Source organism: Delphinapterus leucas, chromosome 4 (genome assembly GCF_059928025.1).
Source record: "Delphinapterus leucas isolate spDelLeu-1000000601 "Yukka" chromosome 4, BTC_Dleu_Yukka2, whole genome shotgun sequence".
Classification (NCBI taxonomy): Eukaryota; Metazoa; Chordata; class Mammalia; order Artiodactyla; family Monodontidae; genus Delphinapterus; species Delphinapterus leucas.
The window spans coordinates 125928664-125949133 of NC_143132.1; the positions used below are offsets into that span (position 1 = coordinate 125928664).

A 20470-nucleotide genomic window follows, 5' to 3' on the forward strand; every position below is an offset into this window, starting at 1 on the left:
AACAAATGTTTTATTGAATAAATGAAAGGCCATTAGATGACTAGATTTACAAAAGAGTGGTAAAACCTCCAAACTTTGATGTTTTAATGAGTGAACTGTGGATTTATCCTAAAACAAATACATCAATCCTAAGTTTAAATTGAGGAATGTGTGGACCTCTAAAGTTTCTTTGTGATTTTGTTAATAAATCCACAATATTAAGAGAGTTCACATTTATCAGATTACCATGAGCATCCTAACAGAGTCTGTAAACTCAAAAGTCAAGGATTGTCACTTGAGTTCAACTCTTTGCTAAGGGAATATTGTATCATTAGAATGCGTCTGGCTGCAGGTAAGCAGAAACTTGATTTTACATTGTTTGAAAAATTAGAAAATGTATTATGTCACATAACGGGAAGTCTAGAATTAGGGTAGCTCCAGGATAGGTTGATCCAGGGCTCAGTGAAGGCATCCAGGACCTGGGTTCTGTCTATATCTCAGTCCAGCCATCCTCAGTATATTGACTGTGTCCTTGGACTATATCCCCTCAAGGTCACAAGATACCTGCCAGCAAAAAGTAGAGAAACATATTGATCATATCCTGAGGGAGAGAATAAGAACACTTGTCCCCTAACCACAGTATATAAGTGCAACCTTTTAGTCTGATGGGGCTGTCTCAGATATGTGCTGATCTGTGGACCAGAAACTTTCTCCAGGGGAATTCCATCTCCTGACTGATTCGATTACAGTATCTCTCATGGAGCCAAGGTTTTCTTGAGCACTTGGATGGATAGAAGAGGTGGGTAGCTCTTCTCTCCAAAATCTGTGGGTCCATTAGGAAGGAAAAAAGGAGAAGTATTAACAGTGTCCATCGCAAATATTTTAACAATACAGTCTGTTGAGCTGGTATCTATGGAAGAGTGAACAATTTTCTAAACCAGGCAATGACCCTTTCTCCTGCCACCTATACAAGTTACAAATCATATATTTGAAAGCATCTAGTAGTGAACATTTTAGATTACATTTCTCCAGTGCAATTATTTATTCTTTATTTTAGGCCTTGTAATGGGATTAATTTTACGATACGCTACAGCACCAACTGATATTGAAAGTGGAACTGTGTATGATTGTGGAAAACTGGTCTTCAGCCCTTCAACTCTGCTGATTAATATCACTGACCAAGTTTATGAATATAAATACAAGAGAGAAATAAGCCGGCAGAACATCAGTCCTCATCAAGGCAACGCTATACTTGAAAAGGTAAGGATCCTCCCTCTCTGGTCACATATTTTTGTTTTCCAGTATAAATAATTGCGTCATATATGAGCCACCATAAGTAACGCATCCATACACATACATATGCCCTTTTTCAACACCACACTAATGGGGTGATTTAGCTAAGTGGTTAATGCCTTGATATACCCTGATTTTAAGCTCAGTTGTCTGTATTTTTTTTCTAGAAGTTGGAAAAATAATGCTTTTTATTATAACTGTTTTGTAAGCCACAGTTACATTAGGTAAAAAGATAATAGTAATTAAGCTGACTCCGCCTTTCATGTTACTTGATTCAAGTTTTCACATGTTTTTTTTTTTTTTAATTTTTGGTTGCGTTGGTTGCTGCACATGGACTTCCTCTAGTTGCGGTGAGCAGGGGCTACTCTTTGTTGTGGTGCGCGGGCTTCTCCTTGCAGTGGCTTCTCTTGTTGCAAAGCACGGGCTCTAGGCACGCAGGCTTCAACAGTTGTGGCACACGGGCTTAGTAGCTGCGGTGCTTGGGCTCAGTAGTTGGGCTTAGTCGTTGTGGCTCGCGGGCTCTCAAGCACAAGCTCAGTAGTTGTGGCGCACGGGCTTAGTTGCTCCACGGCATGTGGGATCTTCCAGACCAAGGATGGAACCTGTGTCCCCTGCATTGGCAGGAGGATTCTTAACCGCTGCACTACCAGGGAAGTCCCACATGTGTGTTTTAAGTGTTGTTGTATGTATTACCAGCTGGCTATGCAGTTTAAATATCCCTTAAATCAAAAGGAAAATGGAGGAGAATAAAAAAATTTTCACTTGCAAGCCTTGATCTAGAATGGCTGACTTTTAGCTGCCAACACAAAACATTGGCCACTTGGCTGTTTATAAATACACTGACACACAGTCAATCTCAAGAGATCTTGACTCCATCAGTTTAGTTAGGGAATCTTAAATTGAAAAAAGAATTGTGAAGTTACTCATATTTTAAAAATGTTTTTATTATTGCAAATGCGTGAATTGCTTCAGTTATTAGGAGGGAAACTTTCTTCTACTCTCAGGACTCTGGGTCAGAAAACAGGTGAGGTTACCTTCTGTGGTGTCTTGTGTGTGGATCAGTCTTTGGAATAAGTGAATTTGTGTTTAACAACACAAGTACGTGCTAAGAATCAGGATCTTATGAGATTTATTCTAGATCGTTTTGTGTCAGAGCCGAGAACTTCCTTGCTATTATGGAAGTGCACTTTATCAATTTTATCCCATATAAATTTAGTTTTCTTTTAAAATACACATTTTTTTTCCATTTCAAGAGATTTGAGACAGGAGGGGAGATACATGATCTGGATTTTTCTTCATTCAAGATGAGTAATTTCTAGTGTTTTTTTTTTCACATTATCTTCCACTAGCACATTCTAGATTAACTTCCTCCTAGCACTTGGTGAGGGCTCAGGAAAGTCAAACTGATTATAATACTAGCCTAAATCAGACTTAGTAAAGTGAAGTGAAGCACAAAAAAGCAAATTAAATCATGTATTTCTGAAGTAAATAGGAGCAACTTCTAGATCTGCTATTTTGGATGATCTCTTCCATGATATTCTTTCTATTTACATGAATAATAGAAAACTATCTATCTTGAAATAATTTTTTAAAGTGACCTTGTTAGCGGCATAATTTAAACACCGTCTTCAGTTTTACTTTGCTTAGTATCGGAACATAAATTATTTCCCTCCTCATTCTCTTACCTATTTTATCTGCATTTCTAAGCAGCACTATTTCTCCAAACAGGTTGACCACCACCACCCCCCGTCCCAAAGATGCTGATAATTATCTCTGGTTTTTTTATAGCAAATTGTTCTCTAACAGGATAGCCTACAAACACCTGATCAGAAATTTTGTTACTGTGCTGTTCACCTATTGATTTTTTTTATCAGCAGCCAAACTCCAGTGTTTTCTTTTGAAAAATTAAGGCAAGAGATGGAGAAAATGTCTAAGTTTCTGGGGCCTTCTTGATCTTTTCATTGGGTGGATTATGAGTTCTGCACATGAAGTGTTTCAATGACCTTGAATGCTCAAGTATTTTATAGACTAACTTCTAAATTGCGTGACTTATTTTTTTTTAACTTTTTTAAAAATCTTTATTGGAGTATAATTGCTTTACAATGGTATGTTACTTTCAGCTTCACAACAAAATGAATCAGTTATATATATACATATGTTCCCATATCTCTTCCCTCTTGCGTCTCCCTCCCTCCCACCCTCCCTATCCCACCCCTCCAGGCGGTCACAAAGCACCGAGCTGATCTCCCTGTGCTATGCGGCTGCTTCCCACTAGCTATCTACCTTACATTTGGTAGTGTATATATGTCCATGCCTCTCTCTCGCTTTGTCACAGTTTACCCTTCCCCCCTCCCCATAGCCTCAAGTCCATTCTCTAGTAAGTCTGTGTCTTTATTCCTGTTTCACCCCTAGGTTTTTCATGACATTTTTTTTTCTTAAATTCCATATATATGTGTTAGCATACGGTATTTGTCTCTCTCTTTCTGACTTACTTCACTCTGTATGACAGACTCTAGGTCTATCCACCTCATTACAAATAGCTCAATTTCGTTTCTTTTTATGGCTGAGTAATATTCCATTGTATATATGTGCCACATCTTCTTTATCCATTCATCCGATGATGGACACTTAGGTTGTTTCCATCTCTGGGCTACTGTAAATAGAGCTGCAATGAACATTTTGGTACATGACTCTTTTTGAATTATGGTTTTCACAGGGTATATGCCCAGTAGTGGGATTGCTGGGTCATATGGTAGTTCTATTTGTAGTATTTTAAGGAACCTTCATACTGTTCTCCACAGTGGCTGTATCAATTTACATTCCCACCAACAGTGTAAGAGGGTTCCCTTTTCTCCACACCCTCTCCAGCATTTATTGTTTCTAGATTTTTTGATGATGGCCATTCTGACTGGTGTGAGATGATATTTCATTGTAGTTTTTATTTGCATTTCTCTAATGATTAGTGATGTTGAGCATTCTTTCATGTGTTTGTTGGCAGTCTGTATGTCTTCTTTGGAGAAATGTCTATTTAGGTCTTCTGCCAATTTTTGGATTGGGTTGTTTGTTTTTTTGTTATTAAGCTGCATGAGCTGCTTATAAATTTTGGAGATTAATCCTTTGTCAGTTGCTTCATTTGCAAATATTTTCTCCCATTCTGAGGGTTGTCTTTTGGTCTTGTTTATGGTTTCCTTTGCTGCGCAAAAGCTTTGAAGTTTCATTAGGTCCCATTTGTTTATTTTTGTTTTTATTTCCATTTCTCTAGGAGGTGGGTCAGAAAAGACCTTGCTGTGATTTATGTCATAGAGTGTCCTGCCTATGTTTTCCTCTAAGAGTTTGATAGTTTCTGGCCTTACATTTAGGTCTTTAATCCATTTTGAGCTTATTTTTGTGTATGGTGTTAGGGAGTGAGCTAACCTCATACTTTTACATGTAGCTGTCCAGTTTTCCCAGCACCACTTATTGAAGAGGCTGTCCTTTCTCCACCGCACATTCCTGCCTCCTTTATCAAAGATAAGGTGACCTTATGTGCGTGGGTTTATCTCTGGGCTTTCTATCCTGTTCCATTGATCTATATTTCTGTTTTTGTGCCAGTACCATACTGTCTTGATTACTGTAGCTTTGTAGTATAGTCTGAAGTCAGGGAGCCTGATTCCTCCAGCTCCGTTTTTCGTTCTCAAGATCGCTTTGGCTATTCGGGGTCTTTTGTGTTTCCATACAAATTGTGAAATTTTTTGTTCTAGTTCTGTGAAAAATGCCAGAGGTAGTTTAATAGGGATTGCATTGAATCTGTAGATTGCTTTGGGTAGTAGAGTCATTTTCACAATGTTGATTCTTCCCATCCAAGATCATGGTATATCTCTCCATCTATTTGTATCATCTTTAATTTCTTTCATCAGTGTCTTATAATTTTCTGCATACAGGTCTTTTGTCTCCTTAGGTAGGTTTATTCCTAGGTATTTTATTCTTTTTGTTGCAATGGTAAGTGGGAGTGTTTTCTTAATTTCACTTTCAGATTTTTCAACCTTAGTGTATAGGAATGCCAGAGATTTCTGTGCATTAATTTTGTATCCTGCTACTTTACCAAATTCATTGATTAGCTCTAGTAGTTTTCTGGTAGCATCTTTAGGATTCTCTATGTATAGTATCATGTCATCTGCAAACAGTGACAGCTTTACTTCTTCTTTTCCGATTTGGATTCCTTTTATTTCCTTTTCTTCTCTGATTGCTGTCACTAAAACTGCCAAAACTATGTTGAATAATAGTGGTGAGAGTGGGCAACCTTGTCTTGTTCCTGATCTTAGTGGAAATGCTTTCAGTTTTTCACCATTGAGGATAATGTTGGCTGTGGGTTTGTCATATATGGCCTTTATTATGTTGAGGAAAGTTCCCTCTATGCCTACTTTCTGCAGGGTTTTTATCATAAATGGGTGTTGAATTTTGTCAAAAGCTTTCTCTGCATCTATTGAGATGATCATATGGTTTTTCTCCTTCAATTTGTTAATATGGTGTATCACATTGCGTATATTGAAGAATCCTTGCATTCCTGGAATAAACCCCGCTTGATCATGGTGTATGATCCGTTTAATGTGCTGTTGGATTCTGTTTGCTAGTATTTTGTTGAGGATTTTTGCATCTATGTTCATCAGTGATATTGGCCTGTAGTTTTCTTTCTTTGAGACATCCTTGTCTGGTTTTGGTATCAGGGTGATGGTGGCCTCGTAGAATGAGTTGGGGAGTGTTCCTCCGGCTGCTATATTTTGGAAGAGTTTGAGAAGGATAGGTGATAGCTCTTCTCTGAATGTTTGATAGAATTCGCCTGTGAAGCCATCTGGTCCTGGGCTTTTGCTTGTTGGAAGATTTTTAATCACAGTTTCAACTTCAGTGCTTGCAATTGGTCTGTTCATATTTTCTATTTCTTCCTGATTCAGTCTTGGCAGGTTGTGCCTTTCTAAGAATTTGTCCATTTCTTCCAGGTTGTCCATTTTATTGGCATAGAGTTGCTTGTAGCAATCTCTCATGATCTTTGGTATTTCTGCAGTGTCAGTTGTTACTTCTCCTTTTTCATTTCTAATTCTATTGATTTCAGTCTTCTCCCTTTTTTTCTTGATGAGTCTGCATAATGGTTTATCAATTTTGTTTATCCTTTCAAAGAACCAGCTTTTACTTTTATTGATCTTTGCTATTGTTTCCTTCATTTCTTTTTCATTTATTTCTGATCTGATCTTTATGATTTCTTTCCTTCTGCTAACTTTGGGGTTTTTTTGTTCTTCTTTCTCTAATTGCTTTAGGTGCAAGGTTAGGTTGTTTATTCGAGATGTTTCCTGTTTCTTAAGGTAGGATTGTATTGCTATAAACTTCCCTCTTAGAACTGCTTTTGCTGCATCCCATAGATTTTGAGTCGTCGTGTCTCCATTGTCATTTGTTTCTAGTTATTTTTTGATTTCCTCTTTGATTTCTTCAGTGATCACTTCGTTATTAAGTAGTGTATTGTTTAGCCTCCATGTGTTTGTATTTTTTATAGATCTTTTCCTGTAATTGATATCTAGTCTCATAGCATTGTGGTCGGAAAAGATACTTGATACAATTTCAATTTTCTTAAATTTGCCAAGGCTTGATTTGTGACCCAAGATATGATCTATCCTGGAGAATGTTCCATGAGCACTTGAGGAAAATGTGTATTCTGTTGTTTTTGGATGGAGTGTCCTATAAATATCAATTAAGTCCATCTTGTTTAATGTATCATTTAAAGCTTGTGTTTCCTTATTTATTTTCATTTTGGATGATCTGTCCATTGGTGAAAGTGGGGTGTTAAAGTCCCCTACTATGAATGTGTTACTGTTGATTTTCCCTTTTATGGCTGTTAGTATTTGCCTTATGTATTGAGGTGCTCCTATGTTGGGTGCATAAATATTTACAATTGTTATATCTTCTTCTTGGATTGATCCGTTGATCATTATGTAGTGTCCTTCTTTGTCTCTTCTAATACTCTTTATTTTAAAGTCTATTTTGTCTGATATGAGAATTGCTACTCCAGCTTTCTTTTGGTTTCCATTTGCATGAAATGCCTTTTTCCATCCCCTTACTTTCAGTCTGTATGTGTCTCTAGGTCTGAAGTGGGTCTCTTGTAGACAGCAAATATATGCGTCTTGTTTTTGTATCCATTCAGCCAATCTGTGTCTTTTGGTGGGAGCATTTAGTCCATTTACATTTAAGGTAATTATCGATATGTATGTTCCCATTCCCATTTTCTTAATTGTTTTGGGTTCGTTATTGTAGGTCTTTTCCTTCTTTTGTGTTTCTTGCCTAGAGAAGTTCCTTTAGCAGTTGTTGTAGAGCTGGTTTGGCGGTGCTGAACTCTCCCAGCTTTTGCTTGTCTGTAAAGGTTTTAATTTCTCCATCAAATCTGAATGAGATCCTTGCTGGGTAGAGTAATCTTGGTTGCAGGTTTTTCTCCTTCAACACTTTCAATATGTCCTGCCACTCCCTTCTGGCTTGCAGAGTTTCTGCTGAAAGATCAGCTGTTAACCTTATGGGGATTCCCTTGTGTGTTATTTGTTGTTTTTCCCTTGCTGCTTTTAATATGCTTTCTTTGTATTTAATTTTTGACAGTTTGATTAATATGTGTCTTGGCATGTTTCTCCTTGGATTTATCCTGTATGGGACTCTCTGTGCTTCCTGGACTTGATTAACTATTTCTTTTCCCATATTAGGGAAGTTTTCAACTATAATCTCTTCAAATATTTTCTCAGTTCCTTCCTTTTTCTCTTCTTCTTCTGGAACCCCTATAATTCGAATGTTGGTGCATTTAATGTTGTCCCAGAGGTCTCTGAGACTGTCCTCAGTTCTTTTCATTCTTTTTTCTTTATTCTTCTCTGCATTAGTTATTTCCACTATTTTATCTTCCAGGTCACTTATCTGTTCTTCTGCCTCAGTTATTCTGCTATTGATCCCATCTAGAGTATTTTTCATTTCATTTATTGTGTTGTTCATCATTGTTTGTTTCATCTTTAGTTCTTCTAGGTCCTTGTTAACTGTTTCTTGCATTTTGTCTATTCTATTTCCAATATTTTGGATCATCTTTACTATCATTATTCTGAATTCTTTTTTAGGTAGACTGCCTATTTCCTCTTCATTTGTTAGGTCTGGTGGGTTTTTATCTTGCTCCTTCATCTTCTGTGTGTTTTTCTGTCTTTTCATTTTGCTTATCTTACTGTGTTTGGGGTCTCCTTTTTGCAGGCTGAAGGTTTGTAGTTCCTGTTGTTTTTAGTGTCTGTCCCCAGTGGCTAAGGTTGGTCCAGTGGGTTGTGTAGGCTTCCTGGTGGAGGGTACTAGTGCCTGTGTTCTGGTGGATGAGGCTGGATCTTGTCTTTCTGGTGGGCAGGTCCACGTCTGGTGGTGTGTTTTGGCGTGTCTGTAGACTTATTATGATTTGGGGCAGCCTCTCTGCTAATGGGTGAGGTTGTGTTCCTGTCTTGCTAGCTCTTTGGCATAGGATTTCCAGCACTGTAGCTTGCTGGTCGTTGAGTGAAGCTGGATGCTGGCATTGAGATGGAGATCTTGGGAGATTTTCGCCGTTTGATATTATGTGCAGCTGGGAGGCCTCTTGTGGACCAGTGTCCTGAAGTTGGCTCTCCCACCTCAGAGGCACAGCACTAACTCCTGGCTGCAGCACCAAGAGCCTTTCATCCACACGGCTCCTTAATTTGGGATGATTCGTTGTCTGTTCATGTATTCCTCAGATGCAGGTACATCAAGTTGATTGTGGAGCTTTAATCCGCTGCTTCTGAGGCTGCTGGGAGAGATTTCCCTTTCTCTTCTTTGTTCTCACAGCTCCCAGGGGCTCAGCTTTGGATTTGGCCCCGCCTGTGCGTGTAGGTCGCCGGAGGGCGTCTGTTCTTTCCTCAGACAGGACGGGGTTAAATGAGCCGCTGCTTTGGAGGCTCTGGCTCACTCAGGCCGGGGGTAGGGAGGGTCACGGAGTGCGGGGCGGGCCTGCGGCGGCAGAGGCTGGCGTGACGTTGCACCAGCCTGAGGCGCGCCGTGCGTTCTTCCGCGGGGAGTTGTCCCTGGATCCCGGGACCCTGGCAGTGGCGGGCTGCACAGGCTTCCCGGAAGGGGGGTGTGGATAGTGACCTGTGTTTGCACACAGGCTTCTTGGAGGCGGCAGCAGCAGCCTTAGCGTCTCATGTCTGTCTCTGGGGTCCGCACTTTTAGCCGCGGCTCGCGCCCGTCTCTGGAGCTCCTTTAAGCAGCCATCTTAATCCCCTCTCCTCGCGCACCAGGAAATAAAGAGGGAAGAAAAAGTCTCTTGCCTCTTCGGCAGGTCCAGGCTTTTCCCCAGACTCCCTTCCGGCTAGCCGCGGTGCAGTAACGCCCTGCAGGCTGTGTTCACGCCGCCAACCCCAGTCCTCTCCCGGCGCTCCGACTGAAGCCAGATCCTCAGCTTCCAGCCCCGCCCGCCCCGGCGGGTGAGCAGACAAGCCTCTCGGCTGGTGAGTGCCGATCGGCCCTGATCCTCTGCGCTGGAATCTCTCCGCTTTTCCCTCCGCACCCCTGTTGCTGTGCTCTCTTCCGTGGCACCGAAGCTCCCCCACTCCGCCACCCGCAGTCTCCGCCCGCGAAGGGGCTTCCTAGTGTGTGGACACTTTTCCTCCTTCACAGCTCCCTCTCGCTGGTGCAGGACCCGTCCCTATCCTTTTGTCTCTGCTTATTTTTTTTCTTTTGCCCTAACGAGGTACGTGGGGGGTTTCTTGGCTTTTGGGAGGTCTGAGGTCTTCTGCCAGCGTTCAGTAGGTGTTCTGTAGGAGTTGTTCCACGTGTAGATGTATTTCTGGTGTATCTGTCAGGAGGAAGGTGATCTCCACATCTTACTCTTCAGCCATCTTCCCGCAAGTCCTATGTGACTTATTGACTCACAATTAGCATTTGTTCCTCGTGGCATCCCAAGTTGGCAATAGGCAGCTCAGTACCCAGGGTAAATCCTCCAGCTCCTTGCTGGTGGAGAAAGGGGCATCCACTGGTACACTTACCGTATTAGACAACTTTAAGTGGAAAGGATCATTTTTATAAATGGCCAGAGTATATCTTAACACACATTTGTTGCTTAAGTGCCAATTTTGGGGGACCCTAGTTAGTCTGCAAAAATGAAATGCCCATAGTCTGTATTTGTTGCTGGGAATAATTGTCCACTGGATGCAAGTATTCATATCAATCGAGCAATTAATTTATGTCAGACGCAAAAGAATTCCAAAAAAGGGCCTATTTATTGGAAGGCTTATAGGGAGGTAACATGGAGTAATGGGAAAAAAATTCAGGACCAGATAGATCTGCCATCTATCCTTAGTAAATTCCTTGAACTTCCTAATCTCCAACTTTTTTATTTGTAAAGTGGGGAGATGAGAACTATTTTGTAGGATTGTTTTAATGTTTAAATGAGATGATGTATATAAAGTACCTGTCATAAGGCCCTTTATGTTGCTGTCACTGCCTCTACTACTACTTCCACTGCCACTTCTAATACCACTGCCAACACCATCACCACTGCAGCACCTCTAAGACCAGTGCTACCATTGCTGCTACTAATATTTGAATGCTTAATATATGCCAGGGATTAATAAAATATGTGGATTTTTTCCATTTATTTAACATCCCTTGGGGAGATAAGACCAATGTATAATATACGTTAGTATATAATTCAGTTCTAAATTGTATCATATAGACAATGAGAATTATGAAGCTTTACGGATTAGTTGTCATAGATACTTGAGCTTGTTAGGGAGTCTTCCTGGAGGAGGTGGAACTTGAGAAGGGCTTTGAAATGTGGATATGGCTTGAATAGGCAGCAGGATTGAGTTCAGAAAGATGTGGGCAGGAGTGGAGGGTGAGGTTGCAGGAAGTGATTATCTAGGTGAAAAGGGAAGAAGGGCTTCATCAACGCTTTGGATCAACAGAACCTGCTTGATTTATAGGAACACTGTGAAAAGAAGAATCTAAGATTCTAAGGCTTCAGGTCTGGCTGGGAGAATGTGGGAGTCCTAGGATAGAGGCAAGGGAGGGAAGGAAGATTTGTGGAAGAGGATGGGTGAAATGACTGTGGGTCTGCATCTGGAGAGAGATCATCTAATTTAGAGCAAGAAAGAGCCCTGGGCTTCCCTGGTGGCGCAGTGGTTGAGAGTCCGCCTGCCGATGCAGGGGACACGGGTTCGTGCTCCGGTCCGGGAGGATCCCACATGCCGCGGAGCGGCTGGGCCTGTGAGCCATGGCCGCTGAGCCTGTGCATCCGGAGGCCACAACAGTGAGAGGCCTGCGTACCGCAAAAAAAAAAAAAAAAAAAAGAAAGAACCTTGACTTCCTTAAGTTGAACTCCGTCATTTTATAGAAGAGTAAAAGAAGAACTTAAGCCCTAAAATTGATTTAAGTCAGTGATTTTCAAACTTGTCTGAATTTTGGAATCATTTGAAGCTGCAAAAAATCCTGATGCTTGTGTTCCACCCCTGGAGTTTGACATTTTACTGGTTTGGGGTGCCACCTGAGCTTTGGAACTTTTCGAAGATCACCAGGTGATTCTTTTTTTTTTTTTTATACAGCAGGTTCTTATTACTTATCTATTTTGTACATATTAGTGTATATATGTCAATCCCAATCTCTCAGTTCAACCCCCTCCCCGCCCCTGCTTTTCCCCCTTTCACCAGGTGATTCTAATGTGCAGACAAGTTTGGGAACCACTGATTTTGGTCCTGTGTTGTGTTCAGGTGAATATAGTGAGGAGAGAAATGCCACTTTTCGGCTTCTTCTCCTCACCTCCACTGCTGCAGATCTATCAGCCCCTTTTATACACAAAGTACTTTTCTTGCTTCTGGACCTCTACACATGTTATTCTTTTTGCCTAAAATGGTCTTACTCCTTCTCTTTGGGCGTCAGCCTCCTTCTTATCCCTAGAATCTTGAAATGCCATCCCTTCAGAGAGGGCTTGCGCTGTGATTTTCTCACACTGTATCCCCTCTCTCTCTTTCTCTCTTGCCCTCTCTTTTGTTTCAAAGTACTTAGCACCATATGAAATTTTATATGTATTTTCTTGCTTATTAATGATCATTCTTACATTGTTTGATGTCCACTAGACTGTAAACTTCACAAAGGCAGGGATCATGCCTTTTTTATTGACCAGTGTATCCCCAAAGATTACCACGGTGCCTGATGCATATTGCTGCTAAATAAATAGTTTGTGAATGAATGAATGAGTAAATGGAAGAATCTGAGAGCTTGGTGGAGTATATACAGCTAGACTATTTGGAAGTTTTCATCTTGGAGTTGGTGGAATAGTGTCCTGGACACTTAATGGTTGAAGAGACTAAGATATTATCTAATCTTAGTTGTGTACATATAGATAGAAATTCATATCCAGAGAAATTACATGGTAGGTCCAGGGCCCCACTACTGGTCAGAGGCAGAACGGAGACCCATAGCACTTTACTCTGAGTCCTGAGTGATGTATCATATCCCACACCATTGGACAGGCTCTTGAGTGGCCCTGTGGACAGAGAAGGACTGAGGCCTGGGCTCTCTTACACTGAGATGGGTGGAAGGAGGTGAGGACCAGTGCTGGAAAGAGAAGAGGATGGTCAGAATTACAGAAAGAGGTCTAGCACCATGGTGTTACAGAAGCCATTGGTGCGGCTCCACTGGGACCTTTTTCTTTGTGGTACAGATTTAAGGGAGTATTTGGCCTTTGTTTCCAAAAGTTACAGGATGAGGAAATGAGTTTTACTCTCAGCAGAATGTAGTTTAAGGGCTTGGATGAAATTTCTGACTTCAGGATTTGAAGAGGCTGAAATAAATTCCTGTGCTATAGAATCATCTCTTGGAATACTTGTAAGAGCACATGTATTTCTGAGACGGTTAGGCCTTGATGTGTTTGGAAACAGCGCTGGGCTTGATGGCTCCCTGAGTTTCTTCCAATAAGAAGGTATAAAACTGGAAAATGTGAGAGCTGTTGGCACGTATATATGCAGCAGTGTACTGTGCTTTTATGCCACATTATAAACATATAAAAATTTCAGGAAATACCATATGCCAAGCTTCTGTTGGTCATGCTCAATGCAGATAAGGAAAAAATATTTTCGCTTAAAGATGTGTGAGAACAGTATTTTTCTATATGTTATGAGCAGCTGATGACCTCAAAACAACCTTCTGAGAGAATAAAACTAGATCGTGTTGCTTTGTATCTATCCAGTTAATGTTTCCAACACTGTTTGTCAAACTGTTCTGTGGATCTAATGTATCCTTAAGTAGTTTTAACTGAGTGGGGCCTATATTCTATTACACAGTGGCTTTACAGACATTAATTTGTTACAGAGTATTTAGGCATACTAAAATGTCTACTAAGCATTTCTGAATTTCGTATCAATAGGAAGTTTAAATCTTGCTCTTGAAGAGCAGGAGATAAAAGAACTTTCTCCATCACTCATTCATTCATTCATTCTTTCAACACAAGTGAACTGAGTGAGTCTCATCCGTTTCAATTCTGAAATAATGATCTCAAAGAGTTTATCAGTAAATTGGGGAAAACACATCATATGAATAAATGAACAAATACACCACAAGACAGCTATCAAAGGAGTGGGTCAGATACCACAGACATTCAGAGGGGGCAATATTATTTCTTGTTAGGGTGACAGGAAAGATTTCAAAGAAGGATAGCTGATTAACTCTGGTGGTGATATATGTAGTGTGTGAAGGTAGGAGAGTCATTCCAAGCAGAGATAAAAGCATGATGTGGAGGTAGAAAAAGGGGTAGAGAGTATTCCAAGAAAGAAAAACATTTCCGATAATTTGAAGTACGGAAGACCAGTGAAACGTAGGGTGGGAATAAAGGCAGACCTTGGTTACGGAATCCCTTAAATGCCAGGCTGAGTAATGCCTACTCTATTGGTAGTCAGTGGAAGAGTGCAATGTTGACAAAAGGAAAGAAATAGTTAGGCTTCTGTGTACAAAGTAGAGAATGAAAGCAGAGAGACAGATGAGGCTAAGCTTGAATGGTAACCAAGAGGCAGATGGAAGAGAAGCAAGGAAGGAAGACGCTGTAGAGTTTGGGCCAATTGGGCACAAGGAGGAAGAGAGTATAGCTCATTCTGCTACCCTCTCTTGTGGGTTCACAGAGAGTGGCAGGACAGAAATGGAGACCTTAAAAGTTAAGGGAAGGAGCTGGTTTGTAGTGGAAAATCATAAGTATAGTTTAAAACTGATGAATGAATTAATTTGTCTCATCATTAATTTATTTATCATTGACTTAACACATTATGTTTTTCCACATTGAGTTGGAAAGGTCAGCAGACCATTTGGCTGGAAAAGTCTTGCAGACCCAGTAGGTTTTCAAAAAGTTGTCAGCACAGTTAAATTTATACTTCCTATAATGTATAAGTCAGTTGACTGTAATGTGAAAAGTCGAAGGAAACTACCCAGTGAAATGTTTGCCAAGTCTTCACTTCCTGTGTGACAAGTGACACTATCATTTGGTAAGGAAAGTTATTTTGGAGTAAGTTACACTGCTGAGTAATCTGTCCTGTTGTTGCAGTAAAGAGAATTACCAGGCAAATAGGTCAGACTTAAGCTATTATCAATTGTGTTGGTAATACTGTATATTTTTGAGATATTTTAAGGAAGTCCTTATAGCCACAGCTAATTATATGACTTTAAAAAATAATTTTGTATTTGCAGTATCAAAACATCAGTGTCTTAATATTTTTCTCACTGTCCAACTTTTTCTGATGGTGATTTTGACTGTTTGTCATTCAGAGTCTTAATTCTCACATATTTATTTGTAAATTATTTCTGTTTTTTCCAGTCTTTCTTTTTGCTTGATTATTCTGGCTCAGAGGCAAGCTCTTCTGGTAACAGGAACAGCTTGATCAGAAGGAGTCATTAGACCATGAGATAAATATGTGCAGTTAGTGCTGGGACACTTTTGGAGAAGATAAAGACGGGAAAGAAATCTCTAAAACTGTTCTAGGCACAGTGAGAGAAGCAAGCATCATGATAAATCAGCACTTTGGGTTTGGAGAAACATTTGTAGGACACTTTCAATTATTTCTCCATTCTGTAGAGAACAGGGATTCATGATTTATGTTTCTTTATCATGACAAGTCTTGACTCTTACACATGAGATTGTCCTGGGGGATCTCAAGCTTGGCAGAGCATGGGATGAGGCTGTTTGGATAGACTTAGCTACTTTCATCGTAAATCTTAGTTAAGAGACCTGTTGTTAATAAAGAAAGCTGACATTTTATTTTTGTTTTATCTGTTTTCTTCCACCTTTGTTCAACTTTCTTTGTAGAACGTTGGCCTGAGAAATGATTTCAGAAATGTCTTGACTCTAAATATTCCATTAAATTTTTTTCCCAATTTTACTGAGATAAAATTAACATATAAAATTATATTAGTTTAAGGTGTACAACATAATGATTTTATATAGATATATAGATATCTATATATATATATATCAAATGCAAAATGATCATCACAATAAGTTTAGTTAGCTTTCATCACCTCATGTAGTTACAAATTTTTTTGTGATGAGGACTTTTAACTTTGTAACAACTTTCGAATATACAATACAATGTTATTAACTAGAGTCACCATGCTGTCCATTATATCCCCAGGATTTATTTACCTTATAACTGAAACTTTGTATCTTTGGACCACTTTCAACCATTTTTCACACTCCTCATCTCTCAGGTCTCGCAGCGACCAATCTGTTCTCTGTTTCCATGAGTTCGTTGTTTTTCTTCTTTTTAGATTCCAAGTTAGTGAGATCATACAGTAGTTGCCTTTCCCTATCTTATGTCACTTAGCATAATGTTCTCAAGGTCCATCCATGTTGTTGCAAATGGCAGGGTTTCCTGCTTTTGTACGGTCGAATAATTCAGTTGCATATATCTCTATATATACACCACATTTTCTTAATCCAATTATCCATCAGTGGACACTTAGGTCATTTCCATGTCTTGGCTATTGTAAATAATGAGACAATGAACATGGGTGTGTGGCTACCTCTCGAAGATCCTAACTTCAGTTCCTTTGGATATATTCTCAGAAGTGGGATTGCTGGATCATATGGTAGATCTATTTTTTAATTTTTTGAGAAACCTCCATATTGTTTTCCATGCTGGCTGCACCAATTTTCATTCCCACAAACAGTGTGAAAAGTGTTCCTTTTTCTCTACATCATGGTCAACACTTGTTATCTTTTGTCTTTCTGATAATAGCCATTCTAACAGGTGTGAGATGATATCTCCTGTGTCCTTGTGATTTTGATTTGCATTTCCCTGATGATTAGTTCCATTTGGTTTTAATTTAGTCATTGAACAACATAGATTTTCTTTAGTCATTCAACAAATATTTATTGATTGGACACTAATCATATGCCGGTTTGTTTTAGATGATGCAAATACAGTAGTGAGCAAAACAAAGTCCTCAATCTCATGGAGCTTAGGTTCTAGGGGAGAGATAGATGAAGTACAGTTCAACACAAGCATTCATAATCTAATGCCAGGTGGAGACACGTGCTATAAAGAAAGGTTAACAAAATGAGGGGATGGTGAGAGAAGTGTATTTAGGTATGTCCTGCAGGGAAGGTCTCATTGAGGAGGTGAAGCTGGAGCCAAGATCTGAATGAAGTTGGAGTGAGCCACGCAGAGATCTGTAAGCAGAGAATTTCAAAACAGAGGGCAAAACTAAATAAGACTAGATGCCTTTGCTTTCTGGAGGTCATTTTCTTCCCTTGCCAGTTCTTTGCTATATTTTTCATCAACATCCAAGACCATTTTTGTCTATACAAAAAGTTCTGGAAAAATTCTATTTGTTGTGGTTGAGAAGGGTAGAGGAGAAGAAGAGAGACGTTCACTTGGACTGGGCAGTGAAAATGCAGAAAATGTAGAAATAACAGAACACCGTGCCCCAAAGACAGGCAGGCTCTGCCTAGCATCCTGGCAACTTTTGCAGTCTGGCCTTCAGAATGCACAGTCCAGACACGAAGGAGTTATTCTACTACAGTTTGATTGTAACTTGGAGCACCCCCAATGCAGGGTTAGGAATTACCCTAGACAGATCAATGTGGTAGAGTTTGGATTAAGCCCTTGCCACCTGGAAGGCAGCTCGGCTTTCTAACACAGGGCTATGGAGGCAGCACTCAAAAACTCTTAGGACTTCCTTTCTTCTACTTCACAGATCAGCACTCAGGACTCATGTTCTAAGGAAACTGACCACTGGAACATTTATTTGTGGCAGGGATTGCATTCCAACCAGCTGTCTGATTTTATTTCTTAACAAAAAGCCTAGCTACTCAAAATAATGTAAAAACTGTTGGTGGCAATGGTCTCTTGGAGTGTCAGGTGATTAGAGCACAGACTGGACTGGTATCTCTCATACTCACTCTTCATTGGGAAAGGAAAGAAGTCATGTGAAAGTGTATGAGTAGGATGAACACTGGCATGGTGCTCTTTCTAACATGACAAAATTTGATAAGAGGAGAGCAGCTATGGAGTAAAGGGATAGCTTCTCAGATTCCTGGCTTCAAGCCTGAGAAAATATCCCAGACCACCATGGGGAGAAACAACTGAGATGCCCACCCATCTCCCAATCACCTCTGCCTCCTGACTATTGCCTGGTCTTGGACCATCTTAGCACGTCCATTTGGTCATCCATTTGCCTGGTTCCAGAAGGGACTTAAAGTGGTAGCACAGACGCATTTTTAGGAAATATGGGAGCCAGCATGGTAGACCACACCGTGGACTAGCATTTTGGGGTGCCGTGTAGCCATCCACTAAGCTACTATCAAAGGACAGGTTTTCAAAGCTATTTTGGGGGGAGGGGGGTGGCTGAGGGCTCTGAAGGTATTCTCTCCACTTCCCTATCCTACTCAGTTCAAGATCATGGTGAAATATATTCCATGGGAGGCCAATCTTAAAAGAATGACTTATACCTTGTTATTTGATACTATTTTCTGTAATTATTAATGTCTTGTATTTATTGTGTGTTAGAACAAAATATTCCTCCTAGGTGATCTTTCCAAAAAACACTAAAATATTATTCTTTTAAACATCAACACATACGTGCTGGGAACTGGCGTGTATGAGGCAGCATAATATGGTTAGAGCCCCACGCTGCAATCAGAATACCTGGGTTTAAATCCCTGGTCTACCTTTTTCTTTTTTTGCGGTACGCGGGCCTCTCACTGTTGTGGCCTCTCCCGTTGCGGAGCACAGGCTCCGGACGCGCAGGCTCAGCGGCCATGGCTCACGGGACCAGCCTCTCCGCGGCATGTGGGATCTTCCCGGACCAGGGCATGAACGCGCGTCCCCTGCATCGGCAGGCGGACTCTCAACCACTGCGCCACCAGGGAAGCCCCCTGGTCTACCTTTAACCTGATCTTTAGCATGTGACCTAACCCTTGGTGCCTTTGTTTCGTCAAATGAGGCAATACTAGTACCAACCTCCAAAGGTTATTATGAGGACTAAATTAAATAATTCATATAACCAGATAATATGTTACAGCATTAATAAGTCCTCAGTAAATATTAATTGTTATTATTAAGCACCAGCTAACTGCGAAGTACTTTAAAACACTGATTTCCATACTTTGATATGTGCATCAGTAAAACACTATTATGTGTACCTAATATATGCCTATTTATTTACAAATGAGATGAAAGTACTATTGTACCAATGTACTGTGTATATTATAAAGCAGTATCAAACTAGAATTTTTTAAAGGATGAGATAAAAATAAAATATAAAAAGCTTTTTCCACACTCAGGTGGATCACCTTGTTTACTTCCTAACATATGTACACTTCAACTTAAGGACCAATAGAATAGTTCATATTTTATTAAAATTTTATTTTTATTTTAACTATTTTTGATGTTTCCTGAAAAATTCTGCTCTTCTCTGAAATCTTACTATATTCTGAGTCTCAGCAGCACCAGTATGCACACGGGCTCTTGGCCTGAGATAGGGATGCTCTTAGGGGCCGTTAGCTTTGTGAGAACATTCAGTCCCACCCTAAGTGATCCCACACTGCCATACTTCAGTACCTAGTTCTGTCGTCTCAAAGCTCCAGCGGGTGTTCTCCTACTGTATCTTAGCTGAGTTGTAAATTAAGATTTATATCGATGATGTTGGATTAATGTCTGTCTCCTCACCAGACTCTAGGCCCCAGGAAAGGAGGAGGGACCAGGTCTGTCTGTGGTCACACTGTATTCCCAGCTGACAGCACATGCGTGCTGGTGCCTGGCACATGGTTGATACTCTGTGGACCCTGGCAAGTGAGTGGGTGATATAATGAAGTATTCTTCTCTGCTTTTCAGTTGCAACTTCTCACTGCTACTGTCCTGTCTTAGTTGTCAGCCATTTTATACCCAAGGATCTATCACAGATTTCTCCTCAGAGTGAAGTACCAGGGCTTTGTGATGGCTTTTTGCTATTCAGAGGGTTGAATTGCTGGCAGTCTCATCTCCAAATAATTAAGTAAGGATAGAGGGAGAGGGAAAAAAGGAGGCTGGGTACAGGAGAGACAAACAGAGGGAGGGAGAAAGAGAGATTTCTCATAAGGTTTATAGTCTCAGTAGATAAAACTTAAGCATGGATCTTTCAATTTCTTTCCTCTTTGCTTTATTCCTTCTAAAACATTAAACTGTGGCGAGAGTGCACATTTATCATTGCTGGGCTCCAGTGAGTAGTTATATAAGGTTCCATCCAACTGCATTTCCTGGTTCTTCCCAAAGGTCATTAAGAAGCTCCTCATTAGTAGCTTATACAGCCTGAAGGTAGGATAGGCATCAGTGGCACAGGAAGGGTGGGGACCATCAAGAGAGGTGAGAACCTTAGGGAAGCTGTGCATTTAACTGGCTTGTCTCCTGATGCCATGTGAGCCTGTCTTGTGTTAGGAGTCTCCCAGCTGCTCCTCTCAGATCCATTTTTAATTATAAGGCTAACTAGACATGGTCTGATTTACAGAGTTCTGCCTCAGGTGGAGGTGTTTGAATCGAGAATGTCTACAAATTCAGGTTCTCTTCACTGCTCCTTTTTTGTTTTGTTTTGGTTTGGTTTTTTGGCCATGCCGCACGGCATGCAGGATATTAGTTCCCCAACCAGGGGTGGAACCCGTGCCCGCTCCAGTGGAAGCACAGAGTCCTAACCACTGGAC

General features: G+C 40.5%; 1 protein-coding gene across 1 annotated transcript in view; it reads left to right on the forward strand.

Moving 5' to 3' along the window:
• The window catches only part of SLC9A9 (solute carrier family 9 member A9), a 558734-nt gene that overhangs the window by 19139 nt on the left and 519125 nt on the right, over positions 1 to 20470 (forward strand). Inside the window, exon 2 of the mRNA XM_022582689.3 lies at positions 1037 to 1239. Within this exon, the coding sequence (XP_022438397.1) occupies positions 1037 to 1239 (203 nt within the window). The remainder of the gene's footprint in view (positions 1 to 1036; positions 1240 to 20470) is intronic.